Source organism: Vanacampus margaritifer, chromosome 17 (assembly GCF_051991255.1).
Source record: "Vanacampus margaritifer isolate UIUO_Vmar chromosome 17, RoL_Vmar_1.0, whole genome shotgun sequence".
Classification (NCBI taxonomy): domain Eukaryota; kingdom Metazoa; phylum Chordata; class Actinopteri; order Syngnathiformes; family Syngnathidae; genus Vanacampus; species Vanacampus margaritifer.
Genome location: NC_135448.1, coordinates 14,313,427 through 14,327,198, shown reverse-complemented (window position 1 = coordinate 14,327,198; position 13,772 = coordinate 14,313,427). Strand labels below are relative to the sequence as shown.

The 13,772-nt window shown below is 38.8% G+C and overlaps 1 protein-coding gene across 1 annotated transcript in view; it reads right to left on the bottom strand.

The window, feature by feature from the left end:
• Window positions 1-207: 207 nt before the first annotated feature.
• The window catches only part of LOC144037686 (hippocalcin-like protein 1), a 36,235-nt gene continuing 22,670 nt past the window's right edge, over window positions 208-13,772 (bottom strand). The window contains exons 2-5 of the mRNA XM_077549352.1: window positions 10,039-10,218; window positions 7,762-8,043; window positions 5,793-5,898; window positions 208-3,899 (exon numbers count right to left, since the gene is read on the bottom strand). Of these exons, the coding sequence (XP_077405478.1) occupies window positions 3,802-3,899; window positions 5,793-5,898; window positions 7,762-8,043; window positions 10,039-10,134 (582 nt within the window). The 5' untranslated portion in view covers window positions 10,135-10,218 and the 3' untranslated portion in view covers window positions 208-3,801. The remainder of the gene's footprint in view (window positions 3,900-5,792; window positions 5,899-7,761; window positions 8,044-10,038; window positions 10,219-13,772) is intronic.

Genomic DNA, 13,772 nt, shown 5'->3' with positions numbered 1-13,772 from the left:
GGTAGTTTTGTAATATCCCCCGATTTTGACTTTTTCCTCAAAGTACATTATACATAAGTTAAACGTGTCTGGACCCTCCCCCCTTTTATTATCATACTCCTCACGACAAATGGACTCGGGAGCCACACTCACAGTTCTTAAAAAAACATTATTTGAATTTTTGTGGTCTCAAAGCCCCTGTTTGAAAAGAAGCCAAAAATGACGCAATAGTTTATATTCTAATTTTATTTAGAACCAGAAATGACAGAAGAGTCCACACGTGCAGTTTTGAAACAAGAATATCTATAATGGTAATTCAGGTCCAATAGAACAAATCCTCATGTGATTGTTTTTTCATGCAACAGAAAAGTTAGGAAGGGTGCGTTTGCAGTGCAATGGTTCGATGAGAAGGAAGAAAGAATTCATCCAGCACAAGATATAGTAATGTTCATGTGAGGAAGTGAAAATAGAAAACAGTGTTGTTTCTTATCCTACCAGCAGGTGGCAGTGACGCTACAGGGTCCCCCAAAAGCAAAAAAAAAAAAACCCAAAACAAAAAACGAGCTGAATAGGAAACTTTAACACAATTCAACCCTCACCTGACACTGCTTGGTTGGCCATGCCACAAATTCTGGTTAAGAGTTTGACTTGAGTAGTAATAAAAATAAATAAATACATCAACCACACTATGCTGATATGTGAAGTGATGGATTAAACAAGAGCGAATGAATGTTTGTTTTTAATAGTCTGAAAGCGCACTAAACACTAAATCGAGTTTTAAGTTGTTTTTTTAACAATTTTGATTGTATTCGCTCTACCACAGTAAAAAAAAAAAAAAAAAAAGAGGAAAAAGAGTAGTGTGCAATTTATTATAACAGAGTATTCGAGCAACACTGAGAAAAAAGTCACATTACAAGGCTGTCGTCTTAATGTTCTAAGAATGCGTAAAAGAAAAAATGTTATATGAACATAGTTTGAATATTTCACAAAAATAACAACGGAATGTTAAGTGGACTGTTTTTCAGAGCTAGTTGCATGATTGTTAAACAGAAAAAGTTACAAGAATAAAGTCGTAACGTGATGAAAATAAAAGTCAGTTGCAAGTCTATAAGTCATAATCTTATAAGAATACATTCGGAATATTACAAGAAAATCACATTGAGTTTTACAACATACTAGACAAACGTCGGAATGTTATTTTCAATGGTGATTTGTGAAGTTACAACTAGAATAAATTAATATAAAATGTTTTGAAAATCTTAAAATGATTCAAACAAAAAAGTCATAACGTTCCAAAAATAAAGTCATAGTGCTGTGCAAATAATAATGTATAATGTTATGATAATATAAAGTCGGAATGTTAACAAGAATAAAGTCTGTTATAGGAATACATTCAGAACCTCATATTACTTCGTACAACGGAATTTACGTCACAGAATTGAATTACGAGACTTCAAGTTCCAAGAATTAAAGTCGTCAGTTCACATGAAAAAAAAGTTGCAAGAAAAAGTTGAATGAAATTAAATCTGAAAAAAAAAATTCACACACAAATATTTTTTTACTTTTTCATAAATTTACAACTATTTTCATAAAATTAACTTATATATATATATTTTTTACTTTTGTTGAATTGACCTGTATTCTGATCATTTTTCCATTTGTTGTTAAGATTAGAACTTTCATGAAGAGCTTTTTTTCCCCCTCCTAAAATTACGACTTTATTCTTGTAAATCTATATGATATTATTTTTTTCAGTGTGGCCTTAATACTTTTCAGAAGAATCGTGGTCTTTACAATACCTAAACTTAGCATTTTTCTGCACCACATACTGAATTTGCATTGCAGTGTGATTTTTCCTGTATGCTAGCAAGCACTTGGTCTTATTTGTTCCGTCAAGCGTGTTTGCAACGCACGTCACAAGTCCATCCATCCATCCATTTTCTTGGCCGCTTTTTCCTCACAAGGGTCGCGGGGGTGCTGGAGCCTATCCCAGCTGGCTTCGGGCAGTAGGCGGGGTACACCCTGAACTGGTTGCCAGCCAATCGCAGGGCACACGTCACAAGTCAACATTTCCTAATCTAACGGCTCCAATTATAGCAATCATAGCAAAACATGTCCGACGATCCCGCATGTAAACACTGCCACTACTTTGGAATTCTAAACAAAATACTGCACTGATCTTGTAAAACTTTTCCCTTCGTCTAACCGCCCGCTAAGCAGACAAAATCCAGGAAGTGATTAAAGCGTTCGTAGTGATGAACGAGCCCTTAAGTGAGTCAAAACAAGACCTTTTTTTTTTTTTTTTTTTTGTTCTGCGGGGTACAGTGCCGGGGTTGCAAAAAGATACCACTGTGCATAACATCATTTTCTGAGGGGGAGGGGGGCATTTTCTTTATAGGTGCATGCAGTGCTGATGGGTTACAACTATCCTCTTATAATTATAATAACAATAATAATACTGTTAAAATTAACCTCAAGCATTCCATACATATCGACATGCATTCGCACAATCAGACTTGATACTTTGCAAACACAAAAAGTGTGCTACTGTTTTTTTGTTTGTATATCAAACGCATGATGGGCATTTCACTTCAACCAGCCTTAACGTTGCATTTTGTCATTTCTCACTGTCACTATAAACAACAACGTGGTCCTATTTAATGCAACAACGATAAAAATGTACAAATAAAATGACACGAAAGCATAATGTACAAAACACAAATAAAAATGGAAAAAACTATGACGGTGATAGCAACAGCCATGTTTGTTCTTTGCTCCCCAAAGTAATATTTCCTCAAATAGTGGCCCCAGCTCTTCTAGATGTCTATGTTTGAACCCTGTTGCTAACCAAAACAGCAGTCGCAAATGAATTTGTGTTGGAGGCTTCCGAATTCCATGCACAGTATTTAGATGATCAAAACGTTATGTGAAGGTGTGGCTTCTTTAGTGACGTTTAGCATTCTACGCATATTAGCGGTAGCTTCTGAGCCCATTTAAACGCTGTCGCTAACCGAATCTGCAACACCTACCACAGCACAGAAACATTCTTTTGCGAATTCCCACACGTAGTATTGATGATTTAACGCATTGATTCTCAAATGTTGGTACGTGGATCCCTCTAGTGATATGTGAAAGCATTGCTGAATTAAACGATTAAAAAAAAAAAATCCAATACAGCACATTTGTTAAATACAGTTCATTTGTATTGACCTTTTAATAACAATACATTTAATATTATTTATTTATTTATTCATTCCAAAAACGGTGTCCCCCCCCCCCCCCCAATAGACGTGCGGTTAAGTAAATTAATGCCCTGACCACTATTTGAGGAAATATAGTAATAATAATTATAATAGCTTCTTAATGGCGTAAAAATGTACTTAAAATTAAATGCAAATAAAATTCAAACCAACATCGCCTCACCAGCCCATACGAGATACACCATGAGGCTACGCTACATAATACTGTACCGCCTTTGCAAATGAGCTCCATTTTATGAAACACATTAGACATGATATATATATATAGATATATACATGATATACATGTGTGTGCTGGACGAGACACTGATCATGTTCCAGAGCAGGAAAGCCGGTTAGGAACGCGAGCCGCTCTCATCGATACGTACGTGCATGTCCTTTGATATTAGCCGACATATACAAAAATAAACGGTAACATGACAGTGATACGTTCCTTCTTATATTTCGTCCCTTTGCATACACGTACATTAAAAAATGATATGAGAGAACCGTCATGCATTTATCCTCAATGACCGTTGTCATAGCAACATAGAGGGGAGGGAGAGGGGCGGCGGGTTGGTGTTCAGAACTGGGAGGCTGAGCTGGGATCACACTGGAGTAGCCGGACGATGGAGGGGTCGCTTTTGGCACCTTTGATGAACTCCTCCAGGGATAACTTGCCTGCAGGGGGGCATGGAAAAAGATAAAGTTAGCTTTCATTAGTTAAGCTTCTTTTCCCTTTTTATATTTAATACAGAGTACACTTGATTTTTCTGCCAACAGGGTGCCCCTAATTTTTTTAGTACCATTGGGCTATGGGACAGTTACAATAGTACTCCACGAACTCTGCCTAGCAACAACTTTTATTTTTCTCTGTGTGGACCTCATACTTTATTATAAGAGCAACACTGATCTCAAATTTTATGTAACATACCAAAACTAGGATTATTTGTATTGTATTGTTTTGTCATTTTAGTATAAGCTCGCGTCGCGTTTGCAAGAATTTTGCGGCTAATTACCTACCACAGGTAGTGGTAGGTTGAGCGACTCCGCGACATGTTTAGCCGCAGCAGTAGCTAGTGAGGAGCTTCAGCTGGTTACTGCTGCGATTAAACAAGTTGCGGAATCGCTCCCAAGTCAGTAATCATCGCCTCTGCGGCGGTGAATAAGTTACATTTTTGACAAGTATCATTATGGAGACGGGAGAAGCCATGCTAAATGCTAAGCTAACCTAAGATTGACATAGCTAGCGAGAATTAAGGTTCGAAATAAGATCGCATCACAATTTGTGAGAAAAATTTGCATTTTGAGCCTAATTAAAACACATTGAATAGCAAAACTGGGAACCACCAAAATGTCCCCAAAAAGCTTTGATAGGCTGCGTCGCCCACGTCACTCACCACAGGTAGTCGGAGGTTGAAGCACAGCTAGCTAGCGATGAGCTACTGTGGCTAAACACTCCGAAGTCAGTAACCATCACCTCATTTGGTGGTGGATCAGCTACATTTGAGAGAAGCCATGCTAACTGCTAAGCTAACCTAAGATTGACATAGCTAGCGAGAATTAAGGTTCGAAATAAGATCGCATCACAATTTGTGAGAAAAAATTAGCATCTTGAGCCTAATTAAAACACATTGAATAGCAAAACTGAGAACCACCAAGATGTCCCCAAAAAGCTTTGATAGGCTGCGTCGCCCACGTCACTCACCGCGGAGGTTGAGGCACAGCTAGCTAGCGATGAGCTACTGCGGCTAAACACTCCGAAGTCAGTAACCATCACCTCATTTGGCAGTGGATCAGCTACATTTGAGAGAAGCCATGCTAACTGCTAACCTAAGACATAGCTAGCGAGAATTAAGGTTCGAAATAAGATCACATCGCAATTTGTGAGAAAAATTTGCATTTTGAGCCTAATTAAAACACATTGAATAGCAAAACTGGGAACCACCAAAATGTTCCCAAAAAGCTTCGATAGGCTGCGTCGCCCACGTCACTCACCGCGGAGGTTGAGGCACAGCTAGCTAGCGATGAGCTACTGCGGCTAAACACTCCGAAGTCAGTAACCATCACCTCATTTGGCGGTGGATCAGCTACATTTGAGAGAAGCCATGCTAACTGCTAACCCAAGACATAGCTAGCGAGAATTAAGGTTCGAAATAAGATCGCATCGCAATTTGTGAGAAAAATTTGCATTTTGAGCCTAATTAAAACACATTGAATAGCAAAACTGGGAACCACCAAAATGTCCCCAAAAAGCTTCGATAGGCTGCGTCGCCCACGTCACTCACCACGGGTAGTCGGAGGTTGAGGCACGGCTAGCTAGCAATGAGCTACTGCGGCTAAATGCATTGCGGAGTCACTCCAAAGTCAGTAACCATCACCTCATTTGGCGGTGGATCAGCTACATTTGAGAGAAGCCATGCTAATTGCTAAGCTAACATAAGATTGACATGGCTAGCACTGTTTAATAAATAGAACCTTACACTTTGAACACCAAAATAGCAGGCAAATAAGTGTCTGGACTCTGGAAAGAAACTCTCCTCGCCAAACACTGTAATACGTTAAATTCTTCACCGTCATTATTGAGATCCATCTGTCTGAAGATCTTATCCGTCCTCTTCTCGGGTGTGGACTCGTCCTCTGGCATCTTCATTACAGAGGACACCATCTTGTAGATGGCCTGAGGGGGCACGCAGGAGAGGGAAAGATGAGGGTTTGAGTGGCAAATGATAGAAAAACCCCAATTTAAGCAGACATGAGAGCCTAACCGAAGTCCGTGTGCTTAGACGCTGATAACGGCGGTCATCGGGTTGGAGGTTATTGATCCGATACATCTTTGGGCCCGCTCATATGACCGCTGCGCTCCCTCTGGTGGCATTAAATTAACCTCTGCGAGGTAGCCTGCGGCGCACATCTACAATTAGCTTACAGAGCCATTAAGACGGCTCCCGTGGGAGTGCGGCGTATAAAACGGACGGTAGATCAGTGGGACACCTCGAGAGGGGAAGGACATTGGTGCAAATTAGACCCTAGAAGTGTCTCAGCTCCAAAAGCAAGACGGACTACAATGGATTACTTTTGTCATGTATGCCACTTAAAACGACTCTTAATTTATAGCAGTCGATATACTCGTCGACTGGCACATCAGGAGTGGCGCACGACAGACCCATTGTCCCATGTCGCGGTGCGCAAACTCCACCGGGTGGGAGATAATCCCGCTATTGTGCACACTCGGGGATAAAGTGGTTAAATTTAACTTTCTAATCCACCACAATGCACACACACACCGGTGCATTATTTTAACATGTACATTTATAAATGCATTTTAGCAACTTAAATGAAATAACAATAATAATCAAACTAGAAAATTGCCCTATTTTTATTTTATTAATTAATTTATTTTTAGAAATTTGCCTAATTAAAGTTAAGTCTGTAATTGGCTACTTAAATACACAATAAAAAGTGAATTGTGTATTTGGAACCACACAATACATACAGCAGAATAAAACTAAATTTCCTTTACAAAATCCAAAAATTCCAGTTAAAATAATATTGGGAAAATCTAACTAAAAACAGAAATGAAATGTTAAAAGTCAAATACGATTTTTAAAAATAAACTCCACCGGGTGGGAGATAATCCCGCTATTGTGCACACTCGGGGATAAAGTGGTTAAATTTAACTTTCTAATCCACCACAATGCACTCACACACTGGTGCATTATTTTAACATGTAAATTTATAAATGCATTTTAGCAACTTAAATGAAATAACAATAATAATCAAACTAGAAAATTGCTCTATTTTTATTTTATTTATTTATTTATTTTTAGATTTATTTATTTATTAAAAGTCAAATACGATTTTTAAAATACATAATAAACTTCTCAGATCTTTCTCATTCAAATCAAGGAATTGTGGAATAATTGACTTATTAACTCTTTGACTGCCAAAAACGTTAAATAACGTTTAGTAAAATCCTATGGAGGCGTGCCAAAGACGTTAAAAGACGTTTGTTTCAAAACAGAGGTGAAACTAACCATTTTCTATTGTTGATTACTGAAAAATGGAATAAGGTAGAAACAAACTTTTTTTTTCTAATGAAAGATGAGAGTCCAATCTTTCATTTGGTAGTATGTGTGTTTCCATAGTCCAAACACAAAATTTTCTGTGGACCTTGAAAGATCAGTCAAAATGCTTAAATCGGCTGGCACTGGTGACATCCCGTTTCTCAAAACGTCTGGCAGTCAAAGAGTTAGTACTTAATTTCTATTCTTTCCTATATGACAGCAAAAAAAAAAAACATTTTTTTTATTTATATAAGAACAAGTAAGAATATTTCCCAAATTAATTTGCATAACTCAGTTTCATAGTAAGTCTGTAAAGTTTGTGAAGATTGTTTTTGTTTTTCAAGCCTATTTATTAAATTCTTAGATGATTGCTGCTTAATAATGCAATACATTTTCATCCAATTACTCAACGAGACAATCAAATTCTTGATGGTCGCATATTAATACATGTACTGTTTATGTAAAAAGTGTGTGACCTGCACAATCTCCAGCATCTCATCGCGGCTGATGTAGCCGTTGCCGTCCAGGTCGTACATGCTGAAGGCCCACTTGAGCTTCTGCTCCAGCTTGCCCCGCGACGTCACGCTCAAAGCGATGATGAACTCCCGGAAGTCTATTGTGCCGTCGCCGTTGGTGTCAAACGTTCGGAAGACGTGCTCGGCGAACTTGGACGCGTCGCCGTACGGGAAGAAGTTGGCGTAGATCTTCTTGAACTCCTCCACGTTCAAAGTTCCGCTGGGGCAGTCTTTTAGGAAACCCTTTTGGGGAGGAAAATCAACATGTTTGCTAAATTAAAAAGTAACCTTTAACTGACTCCTCCGCTGCAGTTTGCAACTTGAGGAAAAGTAGCTTAGTCAAAAGCAATTCCAACTTATTTTCCAAGAGTCACATTTGATGAGGAAGCATTGTGCTTGTGGGGAGATCATATTTCTGTAAATAGCGGCCAGGCGCCAATTTAAACTGTAGGTGGGCGAGGCCTTTCTTTTTGGAATAATATTACATAATATTACAGCTTATGACAAGTCTGATGTTTAAAACAAAATATGAAGAAATGTAGACTGGGTGTAATTACAGTAGAACATAAATACTTGTTAGGTGCTGCTGTTTTGGTTAGCAATAGAGTTCAAATGTTCTCCGCAATTATGTCATGTCTTTGTGTGGAACATAGCATCCATAAACTGACTTTTTTTGCCCCCCCCCCCCCACACTTCTGTTGGCAACTTATTTTAAACTTTAAAGCTAAATATGAAGAAATGTAGACCGGGTGTAATTACAGTAGAACATAAATACTTGTTAGGTGCTGCTGTTTTGGTTAGCAATAGAGTTCAAATGTTCTCCGCAATTATGTCATGTCTTTGTGTGGAACATAGCATCCATAAACTGTTGGCAACTTATTTTAAACTTTAAAGCTAAATATGAAGAAATGTAGACTGGGTGTAATTAAAGTAGAACATAAATACTTGTTAGGTGCTGCTGTTTTGGTTAGCAATAGAGTTCAAATGTTCTCCGCAATTATGTCATGTCTTTGTGTGTAAAATCCATAAACTGACTTTTTTTTTTCCACTTCTGTTGGCAACTTACTCCAATTTTGCAGAGGTGGCAAATCCAAGTCCAGAAAGTAAAAAACCCTGCCACATTTTGGCTTTAGCCCCTTGTGCTAGCTAGCTAGCTAGCTCCCTAGCAGGTAACCGAGCACCTGAGGCTAAAGCAGATTTTTACTTTCTGGACCTGGATTTGCCACCTCTGCAGTTTTGTGCAGCATAACGTTTAAATGCTGATTCACCATGTTTGCTTTGAAACCTGGGCTCCACTAAATTGAGCCACGTCTGCAGACCTCAAATAACTACTTGGTTTATATTCAATCAGTATTTTCTTAAAAAAACGTTCAATGATTTATAGACAGGTAGTAGAATTTTTAATGGGAAGTTTGGGTCCAATCATCCTCGAATAACATTTCTTAGGTCACTAATGTTGGGCGGTCAAAAAGGTTGACTAAGAATTAAGATATGGTCAACCCAACTCCTGATTGATTAATTAATCAATCAAGACGTGTTTCCCAATATTTGGAAAACCATATACAGTAGTGCAGTTGCAGTCTATGTAAAAACGCCAGTTGCTCATGGGCAAGCAACATCTGCGGTAGGTGACCTGACATCAGTGAAGCTGAGGTCCAAAGTCAGCGAGGTGGCAGCTTTATTAGTCCCAGCTGTTCCTCATCCAGCTGTGAGCACATTCTCTAATGTATGCAGGTCTAATCCGCGCATAAGGCATATATAACCGTCACATATGCACATATAGGAGTCATGTGATGCCATCACTTCTTAATCCAGTCTGGCCAGTGGATTACCACTTTGGGAGAGGAACGGATGGCGCTCGGCCCGCTGTCAGGGCACGCAGTACCTCCGCCAAGGAGACCCACATGCAGGCTTTGAAAGGAGTTCATCGGTAGGATTAGAAAAAAAAACGCAAAACTGATTTTCTGCCCTACGAAAAGGTTGGCGTCAGGAAGAAGCCATTCAAATTCAGATTTAATATCTTCATTTTTCATCGAATAATGCATGGAACGTAATGACAAAGTTCTTTATGCTAATTCGAATTAGCATGGTTCCACGCTGCACCCGACTGATTTTCCACTCTATATCCATATCCTGCATTTAGTCCCCCTGCCTGGATTGAACCAAATCATCCTCATCCCATTACGTAAGCGGCATCATTTATTTATTTTAACGTCCAATCTGTGAGTGAGCGCTTACCTTGTACCACTCCTGCAGCTCGTGGTCAGAGAACTCCGTGTTCTCCCTCAGGTCCTGCAGCATCTCCGGCCGCAGCTTGCTGTTCTGTTTGCCCATGGCGACGGCTTTTTATTTATTTATTTTTTTTTTTTGGACTTGACAAGAGAGACTACAGCAGCGCTCGGGTCGCTTTTTTCACACCTGTCAATCACACACACACACAGGAACAAGAGTTCAGTTTATGAGTTATTAGTTAGTGAGCACTTTGGCAAGACTTCATAGACTGCTACAAAAACTGTGAGCTTCGTGCTTGCCAAATAATGAGCCGCCATTACGCTCTTCTGTTTTCTGCTGTTAGTAGCGGTGGCGCGCGAGGGCCGACATGGGCTGGATAAAAATGAACATTCGAAGAGTTAATCTAATATAATAAATATGACGGTAAGACTCCATTTAGATATAAAGTTGTAGAAGCAAAAATGGTTGAAACAGATGTAACATAAGAGAACTTGGCCAAATTGTGAGCCAAGCCAACACTTGTTGTTTTAAAGTGAGTTTTTTTTTGTTTTATGAGTGTGTATTATTAACACTCTTTGACTGCCAAAAACGTTAAATAACGTTTAGTAAAATCCTATGGAGGGGTGCCAAAGACGTTAAAATATGTTTTTTTTTCCAAAACAGAGGTGAAACTAATAAACTAATTCAAATGTAAAGTCACGAATGGATGACACAACCAATACGTGAATAAATTCAGCTGGAATTGAATGTCACACAAAAAATAAATTCAGACCCAAGTTCATAGACGATTTGACGAATCAATCACTGCTCTGTATTACATATAAAATACATGTCAAGAGGAAAGAAAATGCTGAATAAGGTGTGTGTGGGGGGGGGGGGGGGCGTGGGACACTGCTGCCCATGAGATGCATGACTATATAACACGGGTGTCAAATTCAAATTTGTATTTTGTATACAAAATGACGTAAATTAACTCTTTGACTGCCAAAAACGTTAAATAACGTTTAGTAAAATCCTATGGAGGGGTGCCAAAGACGTTAAAAGACGTTTTTTTTCCAAAACAGAGGTGAAACTAACCATTTTCTATTGTTGATTACTGAAAAACGGAATAAGGTAGAAACAAACTTTTTTTTCTGATGAAAGATGAGAGTCCAATCTTCATCTATCATTTGGTAGTACGTGTGTTTCCATAGTCCGAACACATCATTTTCTGTGGACCTTGAAAGATCAGTCAAAATGCTTAAATTGGCTGGCACCCACGGCATCCCTTTTCTGAAAACGTCTGGCAGTCAAAGAGTTCAATTTTATTTATTTATTTTTATTTTTTAAATGTCAGACAGTATAGTATTTCCATGACTATTTGCAATTTACCTAAAAAATTCACTAGCCAAAGGTTGATCTGAAAGTAAAGTAGTGCTTTGGAGCCCAGGGTCAGAATTTTTCATTTAAATCAAATCCCAGTTTAAAAGTGCTTTGATGCCATTATGTGGAATCCATAGGCAATTTTCTTGCAAGGATTTCTATATTCACTCTTACGTAATATATTGTCCGAGGTGCACAAACGACGATGTCACTTTGACAATGATTTTTTTTTCTTCTTTTTTTTTTGTACTAACACCAGATTCTAGGCACCAAACTAAATCTAATCCGCTCGACACAGAATGTTATAAAACACAGTAAACGGCAGCATCACATTTGCAAAACATTAAATAAATAATCCTGAGGCTTGTTGACGTCACGCGCGCACACACAAACTACTGATCACATTGACGGTGGCCAGCTGTGTTTGTGTGTCAAGTCAGCTGTATGTTGTGATGTGCGTGCGTGCGTTGCTAATCCTCCTGACCCACAAAGCGCACATTTCCAGGGATGTGACAAAACTTGTAAAACCACATTCCACCCGCCTTAAAAAAAATGTCTATTAATGTTACACATCATTATGTAATCGTCACTCATCCACAGGTGTGTATCAAGTGGCACATTTCCTCAAATAGCGACTCTAATGAATGTGCCCCAATTATTTTCTGTCCTAATAAAGGTCACAGGTGAGCTGGAGCATGTCCCATCTGGACTCTTTGCCAGCCAATCAGCATAGAGAAACATTCATAATCACACTTGGAGACAATTTAGAGTCATTACTGTATCTAACATGCATGTTTTTGGAAGAAGAAAAAAAAAAGCCCATTAACTCTTTGACTGCCAAAAACGTTAAATAACGTTTGGTAAAATCCTATGGAGGAGTGCCAAAGACGTTAAAAGACGTTTGTTTCAAAACAGAGGTGAAACTAACCATTTTCTATTGTTGATTACTGAAAAACGGAATAAGGTAGAAACAAACTTTTTTTTTTCTGATGAAAGATGAGAGTCCAATCTTTCATTTGGTAGTATGTGTGTTTCCATAGTCCAACACATAATTTTCTGTGGACCTTGAAAGATCAGTCAAAATGCTTAAATCGGCTGGCACCCACGGCATCCCTTTTCTGAAAACGTCTGGCAGTCAAAGAGTTAAGCTTAAAATGCTATGGGTATGAAGGAAGAAATTCCCATGGGATGGCCTGTATCATCCCCTGATCCTAACCCTATTGAGAATGCAGCATTCTTAACCTTGTGCAACAATAGTGCATAGGAAATTGGTTTTAAACTATTGTCACCATTGGACGTACTTTTTCCTATTGTTGCTTATTTGTAACCCACTTTTTTTTTTTTAAGCTAATCGCTAGATACGTTGCTAGCTAGCTAGCTAGCTAGATGGATGGATGGACCTTGTCGCTAACCAAAACAGCAGCACTCAACAATTAAAGCACTTAAGCAGCCTTTCAAGTGAATTAATTAAAAAAATAAAATGAAGTGTGTGTCTTCACAGTACTACACGCGCGCACGCATACAACATCTGCACTTCCATTTATACTTTAATGACAGTCGCGCACGAACGCACTTAAGCGTATTAAGCGTGCCGGTTGGCGCGGGTCTTAACCCACACACCTTGAACGCCTCTTCAGCTGGCTAATAAAGTGATGGTGTGTGCATATTAAGTCACTCACTGTGCAAGGCGTTGGCGTCGAGACTTGACATTGATGCTTGTAGGCATTTATCAAAGCACCTCGGGGGGCGCACCAGGCAACAAATTTGATTTATTGGCTCCGTGCCTCCCTGGATCTTAATTGTGCCTATGCACTGTATGATTTACCGGCCTAAAATAATTATCCTTGGGACCCTGAACCAATATGACCAATATATGGGTGGTGTCTGGATTTCACTTTCCTTTCTTTTCTTTGGTCCTTCCTCGGGTCTCCTGACGGCCTCACGGCTCTGGCTGGGTTCTGAAGTGTTCGGTTTTAGGTGAACGGTATGGGATTTTTTTAATAGGTTTTAGGTGAACTAATGAATACACACTCACACGCACACACACACACACGCACATACACAAACTCACCCACATACAAAATAAAAATTAATTAAAAAAAATATATTTAAAAAAAACATGTCAAATTGGTAAAATTACCAAATGAACAATACTGAGCTTTCCAGAAATGTTTTTAAATAAATGATACTATTTTTAAGTAATATTTGTACTAAATGTTTTGGAAGAGTGCCAAACGTCTGCTTGCCTTAATTGTCTCAAATACTTCCTGCGTCCACGTTTCAAAGTTTCCAGTTTTAAAACACTCAACACTCAAAGCTAACGTTCCACTTAATTGCCTTGCGTCAAAAGTAAAAGGCGATAGCCGCCACTTCATCAT